At 35.3% G+C, this 24,428-nt stretch overlaps 1 protein-coding gene across 1 annotated transcript; it reads left to right on the top strand.

Moving 5' to 3' along the window:
- Positions 1 to 12,549: 12,549 nt before the first annotated feature.
- LOC141679339 (disease resistance protein RPP13-like) lies at positions 12,550 to 12,945 on the top strand. Its single transcript, XM_074485841.1, has one exon. It carries the CDS (start codon positions 12,550 to 12,552, stop codon positions 12,943 to 12,945), a length of 396 nt encoding a protein of 131 aa, XP_074341942.1.
- The last annotated feature ends 11,483 nt before the right edge of the window (positions 12,946 to 24,428 follow it).

Genomic DNA, 24,428 nt, shown 5'->3' with positions numbered 1-24,428 from the left:
CCGTAGTCAAGTTCGTGAGACGTTCTTGAAGGTGCTCGTGTGGATACCATAGAGGTGTTTCTCCGAGAGGTAGACACAAAGCGTGATAGCTAGGATATCCGTTGAGTTCGTGAAAGTTAAGCTCTTGAAAGGTATGATTCGTTATCTCCATAATCTGCCCATAATTATACATGGATCCTGTTTTGGGTTTCGAAATTTTTATTTTATTTACGTTTATCCGCTGCGTTTTATGCCTTCGGAACCCAACAGAAACTACCAGAGAAGTTGGCCGCAACATTTGCAAGTGTGATACCAAAAAATGTCTGGCTTCGGTTCCCAAGTGGTCGTGAAATTCATGTCAAGTATTCAGTGGAGGAAAACAGTTTTGTTAACCTTACATGGTTCCTGAAAGAAGTTAGGCGGTATTCGGCTACAATTCTGATTTTCACGCATGAGGGCCTCGGACAATTTATGGTATGTGCACTAAATCCTGATGCAATTGAAGTGGATTATAATTCCGCAAGAGTTGTTTCCCAATCGCATTCAACTTGTAGAGGTAATTGCACATTTTTACAAAGCTTTTACGTATTTGTTTTAGGATACATAAATTTAAATTTCATTATTCATTATGACTGAACTTGGATACCAATAATTAATTTGCAGATATAATAATTGGGATTGGTTGCAAATTCATGATATTCGATATTAGCGATGCAATAGACTCTGGAGTAATAGTAAGCTTTTAATTAAGCAATTCTTACTTTCCCACACTATGATCTGTATCTCTTTCTCTATTAATAGTAATTTTGTCATTTATCGATACTTATTATGTTTGTGGCAGGCCATACCAGAAAAATTTTACAACTCTTTTGGAAAGTTGATTCCTGCAAAAGTATAATTGATCTTGCAGAATGGAAAGATATACAATTGTCAGTACTCTGAATCCACAGGGAAGATTTCTGATATACTGGATCTAGTAAATGACAAAATGTATGAGAGGAAGGATTTCATGTTGTTTACCTACAGAGGATCTGAGAAGTTTGACACTATCATTTTTGATAGTTCAAAAAATGAAAAACTTCTGGTCAGCTGTTCTTCAAGAAATGGTACTACTTTAAATATTACATACCATTTTATTTGTCTGGTGATTAGGATCCCAATTTTTTAGACATATAATTTTTTTAAAAAATTTATAGTAGTTAATGAAGCTATGCAGTCACACGATAATAATGGAAATGCGAGTGACCACGATAATAATATTAATACCTTTTGCTACTTCTATGTAGATATTAATGAACAATTTCCAGGTGGAATTGAGGAAGTAGAAGAAATTGTTCATATGAATATTACAGTTGACACTGATCATGCTGTAGAAGTTCCTGAAGAAGGAATTCAGCAAGTAGAAGACAACTTGGACATGGATGTTGAAGACGTAACTGATGATGTTGCAGAAAATAATATAAGTGATCAGGAAAATGATCAACTCCCGGGAATGGAGTTCACCACAATAATGACTGCTTCAAATGTGAACAACACATGTCACAGAGCGGTATTGTTACATTACTCGATCAATTTATATAGACTTTTTTTGCAAATACAATATAATTTTTACTCATTTTGTAATTAATTGATATAACAAAGACATATCATCTTTTAGTATATCCCGGCAGCTGTACAACCGAATGGTAGGACATGGATAAGTGGCGAAACTGTAACTTTTAGGATGGGGCTTTTAACTTGGAATGTTAAGGTAGTGTTTTTTACTGGATTACCTCGATTCTTTGCTGGATGGAACCAATTTGTGACTGATAATGAGCTACAAATAGACGATAACTTGGTTTTTACTTTTCAGCAAGAAGATTTAATATTCGATATAGTTATCGAATAGTTTGTTTAATCTACACTACATTTCATATTGGATCAATGTGATCAATATATTTATGTCTGGTACATGATGTATTAATATTATGGTTTATTGTGCTTGAAATTTGGTTTTGTAGCTATTTATATTATTGGATTTGATCTGATTTTAAAACACTTTCTAAATTTAATATGATGTATTTATATTATGGATCTTATTGGCTGAACAATGGAAAAGCACTCTTGTTGCAATGACATCATTCTTAAGGTTGATTGAGCACTTAGTAATTATATATTTGCAATTAATATTGTATATCTTAAGTTTAATAACTTGTACAATTTCTACAACTACAGAAAAGTAAAAACAGTAATCTAAGTACTGGATTACTTAGAAAAAGTGTGATAGTATTTAGAATATGGTAAATATTTCGTGCTTATATTAAATATAATAATATCATAGTCCAAACAAAGAAGTATTATGTTAAAGATTGCGCAAGATAACTGCGACGTAATTCAACCAAAAGATTTAAATAGATAATTTAAAAATCCGAAAACATGAGAAACATACACGTTGAATAAAATATTATAATATTTGTGGTAGAACAGTTTGCACGCTTATTCCGAATATCGATAAAAATTTATTTAATTAAATATCATAAACTAATAAATATAATAAAATGATCCAGCTGCAATGTTAGGTCACACAACACTATAGAAGGGGGTTGAATATAGTGTTTATACAATCAAATCGATTTATCAACACAAGTATGTAACAGTAATCAAATATATTCAATATAATAAACTCTGTTACAATAGAACAATTGTTCTCTCTCAATGATGAACAATATCACTAAGAGTTGTTAGGTTACAATGTATAATCTTTCTTGTGAATTATAATACATATAGTGTAAACCTTAAGCTGTGTTTATATAGTACACAGTTACAAGATATCTTCTAATTGATATTGAATATAATTCTGTCTCCTAAAATATATCAATCAGATATTATCTTCTACAAGTCTTCTAGTCTTCTAACTCTTCATGCATATCTTCTATTTTTATAGTCACGATCCTTTCCTATAAATCAGCTGCATTCCTTATCTGAAGTATCTGCACTTAAGTCCTGATATAAATCCTGACGACCTTAAGTTCTGATATAAGCTCTGACTTCAGTAAGTTCTGATTTCCAGTAAGTCCTGATATTAAGTTCTGAAACTAAACACAACAGATTAGACATGACATCACAAATATATCTAACAATCTCCCCCAACTTGTAAATTATGAAAAATATACAAGTTAATAGATTTGATGATGTCAAAAACATTTAAGTACAAATGTAATAAGATTTTATTTAGACAACTAACTACAACTTACAATCCTTGTAGCTTTTACCAATTTTACTGAGTTAATCTGAATCCAAAGTGATTCTTGACAAAGTTTGATATCAGATTCTCTTCTGCATTCCTCAGGACTTGAACTAGTGTAGCTTTGACTTGCTTTAATTCTTCACCCTGACTTCCAATCTGGTAGATTGCAATCCTAAGTGCTGAGATATGATTTCTTTCCAATCCATCACCAAGTCTGATTACTCTTGGATGAGATGAGTCTTCATTATAGCACAGACATTTCTCTTTCAAAATAACTTCAAGTTTAGTAGAATCCTTCTTCATTGGAATTTCACTTCCATCATCTTCAACTATATTTGGAATGAATTATGTAACCCTTGATCCAGAAATTCTTGCTTTATCCCTTATGGTCTTCATTATGAAATTTGACCATCTCCTAGTAATCTCAGACTTTATCTCCAAAAGATAACGAAAGAATTGAAGTTCTTTCAGAGATTTGTTCAACACAACTGATTCTGACATTCTGTATATTCTTTCATCTTCAAGAAACAGAATCATCTTTTCTTTGACATTACTTTTATCATGAGCATCCAGTACCACTTGAACAAATATAACTTTATCAAGGTGTTTCTGTGTAACTTCTTCAAGAGGTTTTTCAGTCAATAAAAATGGATCTCTTGTAAGTACTTCAACTCCTGTCTTGATCTTGGCTTCTTCAGAACCTAATCCAACTCTGTCTCTTGTCTCTGGCTTTCAATCCAACAGTCATGAAATCATATAACAGTTGACTTTTCTTAGGATCTGATGGATTAACATTCTTCCATAGGAGTTTTCTCTTATCAATAACTGTCAATTTGTTCAAATCAACTTGAGCATTGTCAGAGGTTGATGTCTTGATGACTTGATCAGAATTTGCTGTTTCTTCTGTAGCCTGCTGTTCTTCACTCTGAGCAACTTGAGATATGTCAGAGATTGTCTTAGATTCTTCAGTTATCTTCTTTCTTTTCAGAGTTTCAACAGTTTCATCTTCAACAGCTGTATCATCAAAAACTTGAACCATTTTGCACACTGGTTTCATCAGGATTTGAGGAATCTTCATCTCCTGTGGCTTTGTTGGTTCATCAATCTTTCCTTTCCCTTTATCCTTGGGATCAATTTCAACTTGTGATCTTGTCTTGGGCTTTGAAGCCTCAGAGCTTTCCTTGATCACAATGCCTTTTTCCTTAGGCCTTGGAGGTTTTTTTGCATTAGAAGCTTTAGACTTAAGATTTGTCTTCTCAGATGCAAATCTAGCTTCTTCCTCCTTTAAAGTCTCTAAATCCATTTCAGGATTATGCTTGAGAAATAATCTTCTGGCAATTTCTTCATCAAGTGTCTGAATCTTGGGATCCTTATAATAGACTGTAGTCTCCCTTCCCTTGAGCTTCAGAGTTTGCAAAAACTTTTGAGAGTCTTGAATATCACCTTGAATAAGAAGATCAGAACTTGATATCAGATTTTGATTATCAGAACTTGCTATCAGAGCTTGAGCATCTACAACTTCAGAACTTGTCTTCTTCTGTGTAGAAGATTTGCTAGAAACAGAATTTAGTTTCCTTGAAGAAACTTTGCTGCTTTTCCCTTGACCTTGACCCTTGCTTGGGTTTCCCTGGTCATCTTCCTTATCATCCTTCTTCTTCAGTACTTGACTAATTGAGCATTTGGACTTCATTACCTTCTCCCCCTTTTTGGCATCATCTGGTAGGAGTAAAGATAGAAGAAGTTCTACTGAAGATTGAATTTCATTCAGTTGAGCTTTTTGAGAGGCTTGATTCTGCAGGACCTCAGTCAGTTGGGCCTGTTGCTTTTCTTGAACCTTCTCAATAGCCTCTACTTTCTCATGAATAGGTCTGATAAACCTGTTCTTATCTAGCTTGATCATCAGGTGCAGCTTATCAGTATTTTCCTGTAGCTTATTAACCTTGGCATGAGTAATGGAGTGTTGACCTTGAAGGCTTTTAGTACTGAGAGCCGTGACTTTAAGTTGAGCTTTAAAGTCAGAGTTTGTCATCAACTCATCAGCTTTAACAATATGTTCTGATAGAACTTTGGAGCTTGGAACAAAATCAGATTCATTCCACTTCTTGGTCCATTCAACTCCTCTATGAATTTCTTCCCATGGAACAGGAGCATCTTGTTTAACAAACTTTTTAATCAGTGCCTCCTTTCCAAGAGTTTGAGCTGGTGTGTTTAATGGAGCTGACTTTCCAGAACTTATAAGAAACTCTTCATCTTCTGACAACACAAGTGTATGTATGGCAGTTGGAGATTCTGGTACAACTTTACCTGTTTCCACATCCAGAATGGGAGTATTTGGAACTTCAGCATGTAGTGGAGAAACAGGTGGAGTTGTCACTTGTCCTTGTGGAGCTTCCAGAAATAGGACAGAAGGAATGATCAGCCGATGAAGGTCAATTTCAGGACTTAATCCTGAATCTTCAACTGGAATATTTTCTTTGATAGGAGAGACAGGAGGTGTGATCACTGTGTCTGGAACAGTGTTTTTAGATTGAGGTGGAGGTGGCAAGGCTTCAATCACTATTGGTCATGTTGAGATCAGAGATTCCTGATCCCCTTCCTCAGCTTCTTGAGCATCCTCAGATAGAGGTTTTTCCATATGCCTTCCTGCTCTCATTTTCTTAGATCTCCTGGATGGTGGAGGAGTTTCTTGAACAATATCGGAACTTGAAGTTCTTTTCCTCTTTAAAATACCAGAATTCTCAGCTTCAGTTTCCTTATGAGAAATATCTTTTTCAGCTGCTACCTCCTTCTGAATTTTTTTTCAGCTTCTACTGTCACAGGTTCTGATGCATGAACCTGGACTTGCTCCTCTTCTTCATTAGATTCATCCCTTAGAATCATCCTTCTTCTCCTTGGTGGAGATTTAGGAACATATTTTGCCCTTGTAGGTTTGGGTCTTGATGTTGTAGCAGATGGTTGTGGGTGAGAGGATTGAGCAGGTTGGAAATAAGTTCTGATGGTAGGTTGTGGTTGAGGTTGAGAGGATTGAGCTGGTTGTGTATTGGTTATAGGTGCTGATGGAGGTTGAGATGGTGCTACATCAGGATATATGGTACTGTATGTGTGAGGATCAACATTTACTAAGAATTTTTTAACTGATTGAGGAATTTGAAGGGGTCTTAGTATAGTCTTTTTATTATCAGTTGATAATAAGTCAATGAAAGCCCTTTTGTGAAGTTTAAAGGGTTCAATTGTCTCACTAAAGTTTTATGGTGAATCAAGACAACAGAAATTATAAATAAGTTGACAAAATCTAGCAAAATAGACTATATTGCTATCTTCTTTCATCCTATCACCAATAAACCCTAAAACAACACTTGCATAATCAGAATGTGTTTGATTCAAAAGGGCATACCCGATTTGCTGACTCATTATTGGTATAACATCAAAGTTTGAGCACTTGTTGGAAAAAGCTTTTATAATACAGTCAAAGAAAAAAATCCACTCCCTCCTGATGTGGGGTCTCTTCAATTTTCCCAGCTTTGCCAAAGACTTTTCATAGCCCAGATTTGCCATCATTTGTTGAAGAGCTCACTCCTCAGCTGTTGAATTGAAAGTGTAATCTTCTGGCAAATATAGTGCTTGTCGAACAGTTGACAAGGTCACCACATGCTCATCCTCCCCTGTTATAAAGATAATACTTGGGGACCCAGCTTTTCCACCATCATCATAAACACCAGTCCTCCAAAACTCCAATATTTGCTTGCTTGAGAGAACCTGGGGTTGGGTCAGTGCATAGCCTATTTCACTTCGAGCAAGAAAGTCCTGAACGAAATGAAGTTCTGAAGGAGCCTCGTCCTTAGAAAGAATAGCCATGTAGTTATTAGGAACAAACTTGGCTCCATCATAGATTAAATCTTTGGGTGCCATTTCTGTAAAGAAATAAGTGAGAAAATATGTGTTCACAAGGTGTTTGTTAAAATGCCTGTAAGAAAAAGCTTCAGAGAATATTAGAGAGTGAGAGAGAGAATAAGAGAGTTTAGAAAATAAATAAATAGTAGGTAAAAGATTGTAAAATCTTTTAACTCTCTTATTTATACACTCCTCGTGACAGTGGTCAATTTTGTGAAGCAGATAAGTCTTTTTACACCTGGCAGCATGGAAACAGTCAAAAAGTAATGAGTGGGCACGGTAAACGTGCAGTAATTATTGCTCACATGCTGTTACCAAAACACACACCCAACCCATAAACCAAATGATTATCACTGTTTTTATCTCACTTAATTATTTTCTGACAAAATATAACTGTTACAGTAAATACTAAAAATAAGCCAAGTAATTAAATAATTTCCACGTAAGCATCAGAGTTTCCATCAGGATTTGCATCAGAACTTGACTATTATCAGAATTTAATGGTCATCAGAACATGGCTTCTGTACTCAAAAAGTGAATGACTGTATCTGTGATTCTTCACACAAATACTGACTGGTTTCTTCAGAGTTTAATCATCAGAACTTTCATCAGAACTTATCCTCAAAATTTATGCAAATAATACTTAAATGTTTGTCAAAAACAACTTAATCACCATAGTAATTTTCATCATTCATATGGAGTGAGAGTGTGTGCATTTGCAAATGATCAGATAATGATTAAAGTATGATAAACTTCACTATATCTTAGAAATAAGGCATAACTAAGAAAAGTGCTTAAAATCTGTCTTTAAATTTGAAGTCTACTATAGAATAAATTTATGCAAGAGTCCACCTCAACTGTTTGTGCTCATTTTATGCATCTTTTGACATTCTTTTTACAGTGGCTTCTCAGTGTAAATGAGTCACGACTGCTATCAGAATTTATGCTATTATCAAAGTATTTCTCCAGTAATCAGAGAATGTGAAAAGTCACCAAGAAAAATTTATTTGCTTTTCTGATGCATATAACTTAATACCAGCAATGCACTTGGGTCTTCCCTTTCACATATTTACTCTAGATCTCAAAGGAGTACCTGACTTCAATTTTCTTTTCTTTTGTTTTCTTCAGATAAGTGAGGCTTATCAAGCATGTAGTTCATCCTTAAGATTTACTGACATCAGAATTTGACATATAAGAAGCAAAAATCTAGTTTGAGACTTAGTAATAAGATACACAAAGTAAATTTGACTAAGATCAAAATCAGAGTTTGCCTGTGTTATAGATTTCCACATAAACAACTAATTCAAACATGGGATACACATTTTGTTAAAGACTACTAAGTCAACATCTAACAAATAATCCTCATTGGAGTGAATAGTCACAGAACATTCAAAACACTATCAGAGTATATAGAATCACATCAGATAACAATCAGTATTTAATATATTATAATTTAAGCACATGTAACATTTAGATAATACAATCTGTAAACACTGATCATAAAGTCTGATGCATGAGAACAAAAACTAAACGGATTTTGAGAAAGAACCTGAAACCATTCCAAGTTCATTTACCAGTCTTGTAAAAGTAGCTTCACATAATGGTTTTGTGAAGATATCTGCTAGTTATTGATCTGTTGGGGCAAAATGTAATTCCACTGTACCTTCCATCACATGTTCCCTTATGAAATGGTACCTAATCCTGATGTGCTTTGTCATTGAGTGTTGAACTGGATTACCTGTCATAGCAATAGCACTTTGATTATCACAGTAAATGGGTATTTTAGAAAATTCTAACCCATAGTCCAGTAGCTGATTCTTCATTCAAAGAATCTGTGCACAACAGCTTCCTACAACAATATATTCTGCTTCTGCAGTTGATGTGGAAGTTGATTTATGTTTCTTGCTAAACCAAGAAACCAATTTGCCTCCAAGAAACTGGCAGCTTCCACTAGTGCTTTTCCTGTCTATTTTGCATCCTGCAAAACCTGTATCTTAGTAACCTATTAGCTTAAAATTTGATTCTCTAGGATACCACTATCCTAGATCAGTTGTACCCTTGAGGTACTTGAAAATTCTTTTCATAGCTATTAGATGAGGTTCTCTTGGATCAGCCTGAAATCTTGCACAAAGACAGGTAGCATACATAATATCAGGTCTACTTACAGTTTAATAGAGTAAAGAGCTAATCATATCTCTGTAGTTAGTAATATCTACTGATGCTCCAGACTCTTTATCTAACTTGGTTGCAGTGGCCATGGGAGTGGATATAGTTGAACAGTCTTGCATTCCAAATTTCTTGAGTAAATTTCTGGTGTACTTGGATTGATTTATGAAAGTACCTTCTTCATTTTGCTTGACTTGAAGTCCCAGAAAATAGCTAAGTTCTTCCATCATACTCATTTGATATCTTGACTGCATTAGCTTTGCAAACCTTTCACAGAGTTTAGCATTTGTAGAACCAAAGATGATATCATTAACATATATCTGTACCAAAAGTAAGTCCTTTCCATGGTTGAGGTAGAACAGTGTTTTATCAATTATGCCTATGTTAAATCTACTTTCCAGAAGGAATTGAGCTAAAGTCTCATACCATGCTCTTGGAGCTTGCTTAAGGCCATAAAGTGCTTTGTCAAGCCTGTAGACATGATTTGGAAATTTTGGATCTACAAATCCTGGAGGTTGTTTAACATATACCTCTTCTTCTAATTCTCCATTGAGAAAAGCACTTTTCACATCCATTTGAAAGACTTTGAACTTCTTGTGAGCAACATAAGCCAAAAAGATTCTTATGGCTTCCAATCTAGCAACTGGAGCAAATGTTTCATCATAATCAATACCCTCCTGTTGAGAGTAACCTTTAGCAACCAGTCTTGCTTTGTTTTTTATAATTTTGCCATCACTGTAAGTTTTGTTTCTGAACACCCATTTTGTGCCAACAATGGATCTATTCTTTGGTCTTGGCACTAGGGTCCATACTTTATTTCTTTCAAATTCATTTAACTCTTCCTGCATTGCTTGCACCCAATCAGCATCTTGAAGAGCTTCTTTCACTTTCTTTGGTTCATACTGAGATAAAAAGGAATGATAGAGATATTCATTTTAAGTTGTTGTTCTAGTTCTACACCTGCTTCATGATCTCCAATTATTAAGTCAGGTGTATGTGCCTTAGTCCACTTCCTTGCAGATGGAAGTTGATTTCTAGAACTGGATTCTTCCTCATGATCTATGCTGTCTCCATCAGCATTTTCTGATGCTCCCCCTGAAGTTATGCTCTCTAAAATTTCAGAATTTGAGTTGGATCCTTCATGAATTGAAGAATCAGAGTTTCCAGTATTATCAGAATTTGGCTCATCAGAAGTTGATGAATCCGAACTTGAAGAACCAGTGACAGGTTCTGATGCTTCTTGAGAGTCTTGAGATGTGGTATGTTCGTCAGCTTGCTCCCCCTGAACAGGTGCATTTTCCCTTGGAGTAGTTACCACAATATCAATGACATCAGAGTTTCACCTGTCAGATTTTACAAGATCAGGATTTAGTTCATCAGAATATACAGAATCAGAATTTAAATTTTCATTTTCAAATCTCAGCTGATCATGATCATTGAACTCTTCAAGTCCAGTTATCTTTTTATCATCAAAAGATACATTAATAAATTCCATGACAACCCTTGTTCTTAAATTGTAGACTCTGAAGGCTTTTGTGGAAAGTGGATATCCAGTAAAAATTCCTTCATCAGCTTTTAGATCAAATTTTGACAGCTGTTCAGGATGATTCTTAAGAACAAAACACTTGCATCCAAATACATGAAAGTATTTCAGATTTGACTTCTTTTTCTTCACCATATGGTGTTTTTCCATGCTTGTTTATGAGTGTAGCATTCTGTGTAAAACAAGCAGTGTGCACAGCTTCAACCCAAAAGTAGGTTGGTAGCTTTGCTTCATCAAGCATAGTTCTTGCAGCTTCAATGAGAGTCCTGTTCTTTCTTTCTACAACTCCATTCTGCTGTGGAGTTCCAGGGTGATAAGGCTCAAGAATTGAGGATTCAGTTTTGCTCTTAAATGATGATTTTCTTTGATTTACCTTTTGACATGAATCACAAAGGCCATCAGGAGCAAATACTGATTTTGGAAGTCCTCTCACAAGATCTTTCTTTACTAACTCATTTCTATTGTTGAAATTAAAATGAGAGAGTCTCTTGTGCCAATTCCAGCTTTCTTCAATTGATGCTCTGCTTAACAGACAGATTGCAGACCCATCAGAGTTTGTTGAAAGTCTGGCTTCATATATGTTACCATGTCTGTAACCTTTCAGAACTACTTTACATGTAGAATTACTTACAACTTCACAGTGTTCTTCAAAGAAATCTATATGATAACCTCTGTCACATATTTGACTCACACTTAGCAGATTGTGTTTAAGTCCTGAGACAAGAGCTACTGATTCAATTATGACATTCCCAAGATTGATATTGCCATATCCCAGAGTCTTTCCCATGTTGCCATCTCCATAAGAAACTCCTGGGCCAGCTTTCTCCACAAAGTCTGATAACAGGGCTTTATTTCCAGTCATATGTCCAGAACATCCACTGTCCAGAATTAGGATGTTTTTCCTGTTGCCCTGCAATCACAAAGACCACTACTGGTTAGTTTTAAGGACCCAGACTTGCTTGGATCCTTTGGCCTTTTTAAGTTTGTTAGCATTTACAGCGGATTTAATTTCAGAGTTTATGCTAACTTGCTTCTTATCAGACTTTATATTAGACTTTGCATCAGAATTTACACTAGAAGGAATTACACTAACTTTCTTCAAAGAAGGTTTTATTTGATAATAATCATAGTACAAACTATGATATTTCTTACAAGTATAAATAGAATGCCATAAACTACCACAATGAAAACAAGAATTTTGTGGTTTAAACCTAACGGACTGACTCTTTACTCATGATCTAGGTGGTAAAGAGTTTATATCTTTATTTTTCCTGCAAAAAGAAGCAAGATGGTTAGAGTTTTAACAGTTATAGCATTTCTTTCTAGGAGCATTAGGAACAGGCATATAATTATTGCTTTTATTCACACCTTCCTTTACATTCCTATTTTTCCTAGCTTCCTTTACCTTGTTCACATTTCTAATCTCTTTCAGCTTATGCTTAAGCTGCTTCTTAGTCATTAAGCCTATGTTTACTTCAGATGGTTTATCATGTTTCAATTTGTCATAAGTTGACTTTTCTTTGACTTCTGTTTTAGAATCATTCATCTTTTCAGATTTTGACACATCAATTTTTGCTACAAATTTGACACTTCACTTGCCACCAAGTTGTACAACTCTAGCGAGTTGAGACAGTTTGACACTCGTGCTAAGGTTTGTGTTTCCAACGATTATAACATAAAAGATGTTCTAAAGAGAATAATAAAGTCTTTTATGGGACTTGAGCACGAACAAAAGTTGTCAACCATGGATGAGCATGATTTGCTGCAGTACCTGAAAAAGCTACTTCAAGATCGAGGTTGCTACTTGGCGTTGATTGATGATATATGGGACATCAAGGCATGGATCCAGATAAAAGATGCGTTTCCAGACCAGAAGAACGGTAGTAGAATCATCATAACCACCCGCAACAAAAAAGTTGCAGAGATGGCAGATGACAAATGTTTTGTCCATCAACTCCGTTTTCTAACAGAAAATGAGAGCTGGGAATTATTCTGTAAGAGAGCAAAACCAACAACTCAAAATATGGAGAAATTAGGAAAGGAGATGGTTGGTAAATGTCGAGGTTTACCGCTTGCAATTGTGATACTTAACAGCCTATTATTGCACAACATGACCAACGTTTTTTGGTCATCCATTTGAAAGACTTTGAACTTCTTGTGAGCAACATAAGCCAAAAAGATTCTTATGGCTTCCAATCTAGCAACTGGAGCAAATGTTTCATCATAATCAATACCCTCCTGTTGAGAGTAACCTTTAGCAACCAGTCTTGCTTTGTTTCTTGTAATTTTGCCATCATTGTAAGTTTTGTTTCTGAACACCCATTTTGTGCCAACAATGGACCTGTTCTTTGGTCTTGGTACTAGGGTCCAGACTTTATTTATTTCAAATTCATTTAACTCTTCCTGCATTGCTTGCACCCAATCAGCATCTTGAAGAGCTTCTTTCACTTTCTTTGGTTCAGACTGAGATAGAAAGGAATGATAGAGATATTCATTTGAAGTTTTTGTTCTAGTTCTGACACCTGCTTCATGATCTCCAATTATTAAGTCAGGTGTATGTGCCTTAGTCCACTTCCTTGCAGATGGAAGTTGATTTCTAGAACTGGATTCTCCCTCATGATCTATGCTGTCTCCATCAGCATTTTCTGATGCTCCCCCTGAAGTTATGCTCTCTGAAATTTCAGAATTTGAGTTGGATCCTTCAGGAATTGAAGAATCAGAGTTTCCAGTATTATCAGAATTTGGCTCATCAGAAGTTGATGAATCCGAACTTGAAGAACCAGTGACAGGTTCTGATGCTTCTTGAGAGTCTTGAGATGTGGTATGTTCATCAGCTTGCTCCCCCTGAACAGGTGCATTTTCCCTTGGAGTAGTTACCACAGTATCAATGACATCAGAGTTTCACCCGTCAGATTTTACAAGATCAGGATTTAGGTCATCAGAATATACAGAATCAGAATTTAAATTTTCATTTTCAAATCTCAGCTGATCATGATCATTGAAATCTTCAAGTCCAGTTATCTTTTTATCATCAAAAGATACATTGATAAATTCCATGACAACCCTTGTTCTTAAATTGTAGACTCTGAAGGCTTTTGTGGAAAGTGGATATCCAGTAAAAATTCCTTCATCAGCTTTTAGATCAAATTTTGACAGCTGTTCAGGATGATTCTTAAGAACAAAACACTTGCATCCAAATACATGAAAGTATTTCAGATTTGACTTCTTTTTCTTCACCATATGGTGTTTTTCCATGCTTGTTTATGAGTGTAGCATTCTGTGTAAAACAAGCAGTCTGCACAGCTTCAACCCAAGAGTAGGTTGGTAGCTTTGCTTCATCAAGCATAGTTCTTGCAGCTTCAATGAGAGTCCTGTTCTTTCTTTCTACAACTCCATTCTGCTGTGGAGTTCCAGGTGCAGAAAATTCCTGCTTTATTCCATGCTCTTTGCAAAACTCTTCCATGATTGAATTCTTGAACTCAGTGCCATTATCACTTCTTATGATTTTAACAGAATCTTTAACCAACTTATCCAGTCGTCTGACATGATCAGTTAGAGTAGATGCAGTTTCATTCTTCTTGTGCAAGAAATACACCCAAGTGTATTTTGTGAACTCATCCACTATAACCATAGCATATTTCTTCTTTGCAATAGACATGACATTGACTGGACCAAATAGATCAACATGCAGTAAGTGATAAGGCTCAAGAATTGAGGATTCAGTTTTGCTCTTGAATGATGATTTTCTTTGATTTGCCTTTTGACATGAATCACAAAGGCCATCAGGAGCAAATACTGATTTTGGAAGTCCTTTCACAAGATCTTTCTTTACTAACTCATTTATGTTGTTGAAATTAAAATGAGAGAGTCTCTTGTGCCAATTCCAGCTTTCTTCAATTGATGCTCTGCTTAACAGACAGATTGCAGACCCATCAGAGTTTGTTGAAAGTCTGGCTTCATATATGTTACCATGTCTGTAACCTTTCAGAACTACTTTACATATAGAATTACTTACAACTTCACAGTGTTCTTCAAAGAAATTGTTAGGTCCCAATGTGTTTGTAGAAGGAGGGGTTGAATACAAACAGTACCGAATAATCGAATTAAATGCGGAATAAAAAATGTGAAACAAAATTCAAGTTAAATAAAAATATTATTAAACTTTAAAGGTGTTACAACAACTGTATCGATTACAAGGAATTAATCTCAAATTAATTATCATAAATCTAGAATAAATTTGACATGAACTTTTTCTATTTTTGTATTAAAAAGATTCAAATGCTAAACGCAATTTGAGATTAAGTTCTAGGGATTTTGATCCGCTAGATTGTTACACAAGAACAAGAGAATGATTTCTAGTTGATTGGATTTAACATTACAAACTAGAAATTGTGATCTTGAATTAGCAGATAAGATGAAATATTTGGCTGCTTTTTCTCTCTGTATGTTCTTGACTTCTTTTCTGTTTAATTGTTAATTCTTGAATGGCTGCTTCTGTCTTTTTAATCAATCAACAGAATGGAATGAACTAGAATGACAATCCCATAGCTGGTAGGACTTTCGGTGAGACTATCCTTTGAACTAGCAAGACAATCTCAACTACTAGCAAGACTTTCGGTATGACAATCAAATGAACTAGCAAGACTATCAGAATGAACTAGCAAGACAATCTCCTCCCAGTGTAACTTTCGGTGAGACTATTGAAAATGGCCTGACATGACAATCGGTATGACAATCCTGATTGTCATGCTAGTTCATTTTCAATTGTCTTGCTGATTTAATGCAGATTTTAATCCAATTAAAATTCTGAAAAACCTTAATATTAATTCAGAATTAATTAATCAATTAATTCAATTAATCAATAAATTAATCTTTGCAAATATAATTTATTTTCTTAATTAAATTATATGACTTAATTAATTAATAGAGAATTAATACTAATCTTGAGCAGCAACCATTCTTCTGAAAATCTTCTGAAAATCACTGTTAATTATGAATCAATTCGACCACTTCAATGTTGATACCTGATGTACTGTCTGGTTCATGAGTGACTAACTTCCGTGACGTTTCTTCATGTCTTGACTTTGACACTTTGATTTTCTTCAGATTAAATCCTTGTAATTAATGATAATCTGACGAGATCTCTGTCACTTGATTAAATCCACAATCTTGATTTGCATCACTGAGGCTTGATCAATTTCTTGAGCTTCTTCCAGTGAATTAACTCCTCAAGTCTGTAGATAAACCTTGTTTCTTAATCCTCTGACAGATGTTACTTTGCGAGATCTCTCTGACGGTAGATCCACTATTTACTTATTACATTCTTATTTGAGTTGAGTTGAATCCTCGAATATACAAATAGGCTATGACATATGACTTACAATCTCCCCCTATTTTTTTTTTAGACAATAACACATAAATACCTAGAGGATAACTCAACTAACAAATAAGAAAAAGATATAAAAAGAAATGCAAAGTAAATAGTAGAAAAGTTCTGGACTAGATTTAACATTTTCCAGATTCCAAGTAGATGTTCCTCTAGACTGAACATATCTTCAAGTAGTTCCATCTTCATTTGTACAACCACATTTCCTGTTGAGAAGCCCATATCTCTCTTGCTTCTCCCCCTATGAGAATCAACTGATTAAAGAAGATCACCTTCATTTACCACCTCTCCCGTACAATAGGATCCGCATATAAAAGCCAATGGTACTCCCCTTTTGAAAATAGCTTCTTCCCTTACTAGAAAATCACCTTGTGTTTACCACCTCTCCCGTACAATAGAATCCGTAGTTACAAACAACATGGTGTGGTATAGTGTACATATGTATGATCTTTTTCTTCCTCCCTGCTACTTCTCCCCCTTAGTTGAGGAATCCTCCAAACTATTACTTAAGCTTTTATCTCCCCCTTAAAGAAGGAATGTATGCCGTCGTCTGAAGGAGTTCTCATATTTCACTTGGTTGGAAAAGAAATAACAAGAAGTTTCTCTTTCTTCCTCACTGTGAGTGTGTGATTCTGTTTAGTGTACCTCACATGTGTTTCACTCTTCTCTCCACTCGTGTTTACACTCATTCTCACAAGTGTATCACTCTTCTCTCATAGCTCCATAATCCAGCTGTACCTGCAAGGAAAATCACCTTAGCCATCCTTAAGAAAGTCACAGGTGGTGCAATGGGAGTTCGCAAATCCCCATCCTTGTTAAACTCGTCAGATAAATCTGAGTCATAATCTACAAGTTGATAGTTTCCCTTTTAGGGTTCCAGATTTGAATTCTGGGAAGGTAAACAATGATCCAAAGAATTTAGCATAAAGATCAAAGTTCCCTTCTAATGTCTGTGAAGACATTTCCTTGTGACTCATCAGGTGATATCTGAATCATTGTCAACAAGTTGCCGATCTGCACCTATGTCAGATCCACTATCCGCAGATGCATCCAGGGGATTTAAGCCTGGGGAGGTAGACACTGACCACTGACATATGGCTTTTGGATCAGTATCCTCTCCTAACACCTGTAAAGGCAATTGGTCCATTAACGAACCTTGAACAATCGAATCTGACCTTAAAATGGTCGAAACTCTTGTTTTCATCAACTCATCCTTTGTGTGTGTAAACTTTCCTTGTGCATCAAGAGTTGTTTATGTTTGAAGTGGTGACACTACATCGGATGCCTTGGCCGACAGACAAATTTCAATAGACGCACCCTATTGAGAGAATGAATCTAGTAACTGTTTTTGTGCCTTTTCAGCCATTACATCTTTTTGAGAAGATGTATGGGGGCTAGCAGTTGTCTCGGTTTAAATACTACTCATCTATGTAGGAGACAGAGCTACTGGGTTGATTACAGAACCTTCCTTATGTGGTGCACTAAGGCACTATCTCCCTCACGCTCATTCATACTATATTTAGTGGTAAGAGAGTGTTGGTTGGTTCTGTTTCTGTGTTTGTCTTTACAGTCTGGGATAGACGTTGTGGGTTTTCAACCTCATGACTGTCAATGAAAGAAAGTCATTGGAGACTGAACCTGTAACACAGAACATATGGCACTATAGAGAGATAAAATGTATTTAAGATCTATAATGAATGAAAATTATACATTTAATCTTTTGAGAGTAATGATGTACAATAGTGATTTCAAAGGATTTTACATGAAATAAGAAGTCACTAATGTAGAAAGAAGTTTGATTTTGTTTTTCAATATGAGTGAGTTTTTGGTAAAACATTAATCACTTAGGGTAAAGTCTAAGTAATTCTCATTCATGTCAAAAGCTTACAAATATCTGCAACATAATGTTAACAACATATCATTGACCGATACTTGTCAAGTACTTTAGATACTAATTGTTATGTTGCATAAACAATATATCATTGCACATATAAAACAATATGATTGTGCCTAATGATAAGAGAGTTAAAAATATGACGACTCTACTAGTTCATAATAAACAATAACTTCAGTTAGAGTGCCTTACCATGTTCTTGACGATTGCTTGAGTAGTACACTAGTTCATACCAACCTGAAGTGAGATTGTGAAGAAGAGATTGCATAGTCCAATAGATCTGCAGCTGCAAAGTCCATGAACTGTGGTGCATTGACTTCCTCTTTTGACTCACCAACCAGGAGTACACTTGTACACATCTTACTTGAGTCCAATTCCAAGTGTAATATGCAGCAGGTGCCTGATATGTCGTAATATTCTCAAGTCTCGTCACTGGTGCTATATGTTAGATGATGCTTCCTGATAATAACCTAGCACACTATACAAAATTTTCACTGATAACATATCCAGCTTGCAAACAGCCATATCCCTCAGATAAACCTTTGCTGTTATCTCCAAAGGTAACCATGGGGCCAGCTTTCTCAACCACATTTGATAGCAGGGCTCTATCTTCGGTCATATATCTTGATGATCCACTGTCAAGAATCCACACTACCGGTTATACCTGTTTAATGCCCTGCACTACAAATGGATTAGACCTTCTTCGGAACCCAAACTTGGTTGGGCCCGACATACTTGTAGAATTGTCCTTTGTCAGGCAAAACAACATTTTTAATTTCAATTGTCTCAACTTTCTCAATGACTGAACATTTGACCTTGTAAACAGCCTTAACAAATTTCTGTTTAAGCTTAGGCACAAATGTCTCCTTTCTAACCTTAGAAGGACTGGCAGTCTTAGACCTATCATGCTTCTTATTATTCACATGCTGACGAGGAGTAGTCTTATCATTAGAAACATGCTTACCATTAAAATAAGCATACATCATATTAAAAGCACAAGACATACAATTAGAAACACCACATGCTTTATGAGAGTGATTAACAGCAGGCAATTTATGCATGGTAGACATGGCATTTTTGTTATCCAACTCATGTGTGTCTGAGTTAGTCTCAGTTGCTTTCACAACTTTGACTGGAACTTTCGACACACTTGACTTGGAAATAACCTTCTCATTAGCAAGATCTTCAGCATGTATTTCTTCTTGAATAACAGAAGAGGTCACATCAAATGGTTCAACAATTGATGGTTTATAGAGGGGTTCATCAACACCCTTAAGCACATATGGTACTTCCCTCCCTTTAGCACAGACACGAGGAGGGGAGTTTATGCCTAATTCTCCAATAGCAACATTGTAATCATAACCTATTCCAGATGTTTGATTAACAGATTGCTTACTGTAGAACTCTTTAGCCTTCGAACAAGAATTGAAGTAGGCTCTAACCTTAGTCTCAAGACCGGTAATCTTGTCTTTGAGAATAGTTTCGAGTTTTCTATAACAGTCAACTCTATTCTCTAGAAAAGATACTTGTTCTTTTAATTTGTCTTGATTAATGTGCACAAGTCTTAATTCATTGACCTCTTTCTCAAGGTCTGTGATCTGTAAACTTAACAGTTCACTATCACGACGTGCACAATCTAAGTTACCTCTTAGATGATAAACCATTTCAGCATCAGAAAGTTTTACCTCTATTCTTGACGATGAAGCTTTTCCATCAATAGCCATAAGATCAAGATTTCCTTCATCTTCATCTTCACTGTCAGTATCATCCCAGCTTCTTCCCTTTGCCAGATAAGCCCTTTCAGAGTTCTTTCTTACTTGCTTTGGCTTCCTATATTCTGTGGCAAAGTGTCCCAACTCATTGCAGTTATAGCATCTAATGGTGCTCCGATCAACCATCCCTATTTTATATCCACCACTGCTGGTGTTAGAGGATGAAGATCCACCTTTCTGGAATTTGTTGTAGTTGGACTTGTACTTAAGCTTGGGATTCCTCTTGAATCTGACATGGGAGAATCTCTTGACAATTTGGGCCATTGACTCGTCTTCCAATTGCTCCAGCTCTTCCAAGAAATAAAAATCATCACTTGATTGATTTGTAGTAGGAGGATCATATTCTGCTACTAACATATTTTCCTCAGCCTTGGAACACTGTACCATTCTCTCCAATTATTGAGATTGCTGTTGTTGTTGACCTTCAGCTACAAGTGCAGTAGATGTGCTGACCATTCTATCTTTCCCGTAGACTTCCTTCTGTTGAATCTGCTCCAACTCATAGGTTTTTAACACTCCATAGAGCCTGTCCAAAGAAATCTCACTCAGATCTCTAGCTTCTCTAATGGCAGTGATTCTATGTTCAAGATGAGTTGGCAGTGTTAAAAGGAACTTTTTGTTGACCTCCCTGATTGAATAATATTTCCCATTTATGTTCAGGTTGTTGATCAACGCATTGTACCTCTCAAACACTTCAGTAATTCCTTCTCCTGGATTTGATTTAAAATATTCATACTCAGAGGTTAGGATCTCCAACTTGTTCTCCCTAACTTCCTCTGTGCCTTCATTGATCACCTCAATAGTTTCCCACATGTGTTTGGAATTTTTACAGTTCATCACGTGTCTGTTCATCAAGGGATCAAGGGAATCAATTAAAATTAACTGAAGGCTGGCATCCAAGGAGGCTTCATCTTTTTCAGCAGGAGAAAAATCCTCAGGATCTTTTGCATAGGTTCTGGCTTTGGTGATCACAACATCATCTACTATCACCTCCGGTTCAATAACCATCGGAGTTCTTATCCCCTTCTTTAACAAGTTTGAATATTTAGGATTTGCAACTTGTAAAAATAAGAGCATCTTCTTCTTCCACATAATATAATTCTCTTTATCAAATTGTGGAATTTTAACGGTTCCAACTTTTTGTGAAGTCATTATGAATTTTTGAATGAATAAAAATTTAAGGAGTTGAAAAATCACAAAAGTCTAGGATCTTGATTTGTTCGTTAATCAGAAGGCTCTGATACCAATTGTTAGGTCCCAATGTGTTTGTAGAAGGGGGGGTTGAATACAAACAATACCGAATAATCGAATTAAATGTGGAATAAAAAATGTGAAACAAAATTCAAGTTAAATAAAAATATTATTAAACTTGAAAGGTGTTACAACAACTGTATCGATTACAAGGAATTAATCTCAAATTAATTATCACAAATCTAGAATAAATTCGACATAAACTTTTTCTATTTTTGTAATAAAAAGATTCAAATGCTAAACGCAATTTGAGATTAAGTTCTAGGGATTTTGATCCGCTAGATTGTTACACAAGAACAAGAGAATGATTTCTAGTTGATTGGATTTAACATTACAAACTAGAAATTGTGATCTTGAATTAGCAGATAAGATGAAATATTTGGCTGCTTTTTCTCTCTGTATGTTCTTGACTTCTTTTCTGTTTAATTGTTAATTCTTGAATGGCTGCTTCTGTCTTTTTAATCAATCAACAGAATGGAATGAACTGGAATGACAATCCCATAGCTGGTAGGACTTTCGGTGAGACTATCCTTTGAACTAGCAAGACAATCTCAACTACTAGCAAGACTTTCGGTATGACAATCAAATGAACTAGCAAGACTATCAGAATGAACTAGCAAGACAATCTCCTCCCAGTGTAACTTTCGGTGAGACTATTGAAAATGGCCTGGCATGATAATCGGTATGACAATCCTGATTGTCATGCTAGTTCATTTTCAATTGTCTTGCTGATTTAATGCAGATTTTAATCCAATTAAAATTCTGAAAAACCTTAATATTAATTCAGAATTAATTAATCAATTAATTCAATTAATCAATAAATTAATCTTTGCAGATATAATTTATTTTCTTAATTAAATTATATGACTTAATTAATTAATAGAGAATTAATTAATAGAGAATTATATGTCTTGACTTTGACACTTTGATTTTCTTCAGATTAAATCCTTGTAATTAATGATAATCTGACGAGATCTCTGTCACTTGATTAAATCCACAATCTTGATTTGCATCACTGAGGCTTGATCAATTTCTTGAGCTTCTTCCAGTGAATTAACTCCTCAAGTCTGTAGATGAACCTTGTTTCTGAATCCTCTGACAGATGTTACTTTGCGAGATCTCTCTGACGGTAGATCCACTATTTACTTATTACATTCTTATTTGAGTTGAGTTAAATCCTCGAATATACAAATAGGCTATGACATATGACTTACAGAAATCTACATGATAACCTCTGTCACATATTTGACTCACACTTAGCAGATTGTGTTTAAGTCCTGAGACAAGAGCTACTGATTCAATTATGACATTCCCAAGATTGATATTGCCATATCCCAGAGTCTTTCCCATGTTGCCATCTCCATAAGAAACTCCTGGGCCAGCTTTCTCCACAAAGTCTGATAACAGGGCTTTATTTCCAGTCATATGTCCAGAACATCCACTGTCCAGAACTAGGATGTTTTTCCTGTTGCCCTGTAATCACAAAGACCACTATTGGTTAGTTTTAAGGACCCAGACTTGCTTGGATCCTTTGGCCTTTTTAAGTTTGTTAGCATTTGCAACGGATTTAATTTCAGAGTTTATGCTAACTTGCTTCTTATCAGACTTTATATTAGACTTTGCATCAGAATTTACACTAGAAGGAATTACACTAACTTTCTTCAAAGAAGGTTTTATTTGATAATAATCATAGTACAAACTATGATATTCCTTACAAGTATAAATAGAATGCCATAAACTACCACAATGAAAATAAGGATTTTGTGGTTTAAACGTAACAGACTGATTCTTAACTCATGATCTAGGTGGTAAAGAGTTTATATCTTTATTTTTCCTGCAAAAAGAAGCAAGATGGTTAGAGTTTCCACAGTTATAGCATTTCTTTCTAGGAGCATTAGGAACAGGCATATAATTATTGCTTTTATTCACACCTTCCTTTCCATTCCTATTTTTCCTAGCTTCCTTTACCTTGTTCACATTTCTAATCTCTTTCAGCTTATGCTTAACCTGCTTCTTAGTCATTAAGCCTATGTTTATTTCAGATGGTTTATCATGTTTCAATTTGTCATAAGTTGACTTTTCTTTGACTTCTGTTTTAGAATCATTCATCTTTTCAGATTTTGACACATCAATTTTTGCTACAAATTTAACAGAATTAACTTTAGGCTTTTCAGCTTTCTTGGTAAAGTTTGGTTTAGATGACAGTTTCCTTTTCTACTTTATCATTTAGATAACCTAGTCCTTCTTTCCAATTTCCATTTTCTAAGATTTTCTGAGTTGTTCTTCCAGAGTTAGTCCAAGTTTTGATTATCTCCTTTTCCTTTTCAAGTTCAGATTTAAGAGATTTATTCAATTTTAGCACTTCATCTCTAACATACAAAGCCTCATCTATTTCTTTCTGAGTTTGATGAAGTATAAATAACTCTTTTTCTAAATAGTCATTTCTATTTCTAAGAGCAAGACTTTCAGATGTTAATCTTTCATTTGTTAAAGTCTGATCTCTAAAACTAATGAACATGGTTTTCAGATATAATCTTAGCTCAAAAATATCATCAGTATGAAAAGCAAGAGTTGATTGAGGTACCTTTAATTCAACAGCATCAGAACTGCTATTAGCATTTGCCTTCAATGCATAGTTCACCTCATCTTCAGAATCTAAAGTGTCTGCCCAGTTTTTCTTCTTTGTGATAAGTGCCTGGCCTTTATCACTTTTTCCTTTCTTGCAGTCAGGAGAGATGTGGCCTCTTTCACCATAATTATAGCACTTGACATTTGAGTTGTCTCCTCTGTCAGACTTTCCTCCTTTGCCATCAGACTTTCTGAACCCTTTCTTTTCAGAACTTCCACCTTTCCTGGAAAACTTCTTGCCCTTTCTGAATTTCTTGTAGGCTATCTTTGTGATACCCTTCACCATAAGAGCACACAGTTGCATCATCTCTGCATCAACATCCATTTCAGATAAATTTTCAGATTCTGAATCATCATAATCAGAATATGATGACTCTGAATCAGACTGTATGATGAGAGCCTTTCCTTTTCCCCTCTTTGAGAAAATAACTTTAGGAGATTCCTCCTCATCTTTAAGAGCAACTGTCTTATACTGTCTTCCATTCCTTTTGCTCCTTTGATCCATCTCAAGTTCATGAGTCTTGAGCATACCATAAATTTCATCAAGAGTAGTTTCAGTAAGGTCATGGTTATCTCTTATGGTAGTAGACTTCAAATCCCAATTTTTAGGAAGAGCTAAAAGGAATTTTAGATTTGAATCTTCAAGATCATATTCCTTGTCCATCAGTGATAGATCATTCAAGAGTTTGGCA

The sequence above is a fragment of the Apium graveolens genome, chromosome 8, assembly GCF_009905375.1.
Source record: "Apium graveolens cultivar Ventura chromosome 8, ASM990537v1, whole genome shotgun sequence".
Taxonomy (NCBI): domain Eukaryota; kingdom Viridiplantae; phylum Streptophyta; class Magnoliopsida; order Apiales; family Apiaceae; genus Apium; species Apium graveolens.
This window is presented reverse-complemented; position numbering and strand designations above follow the sequence as displayed.

Excerpts from the sequence above, each read along its gene's own strand:
- LOC141679339 (XM_074485841.1), top strand. The coding sequence starts at position 12,550 with ATGGATGAGCATGATTTGCTGCAGTACCTGAAAAAGCTACTTCAAGAT.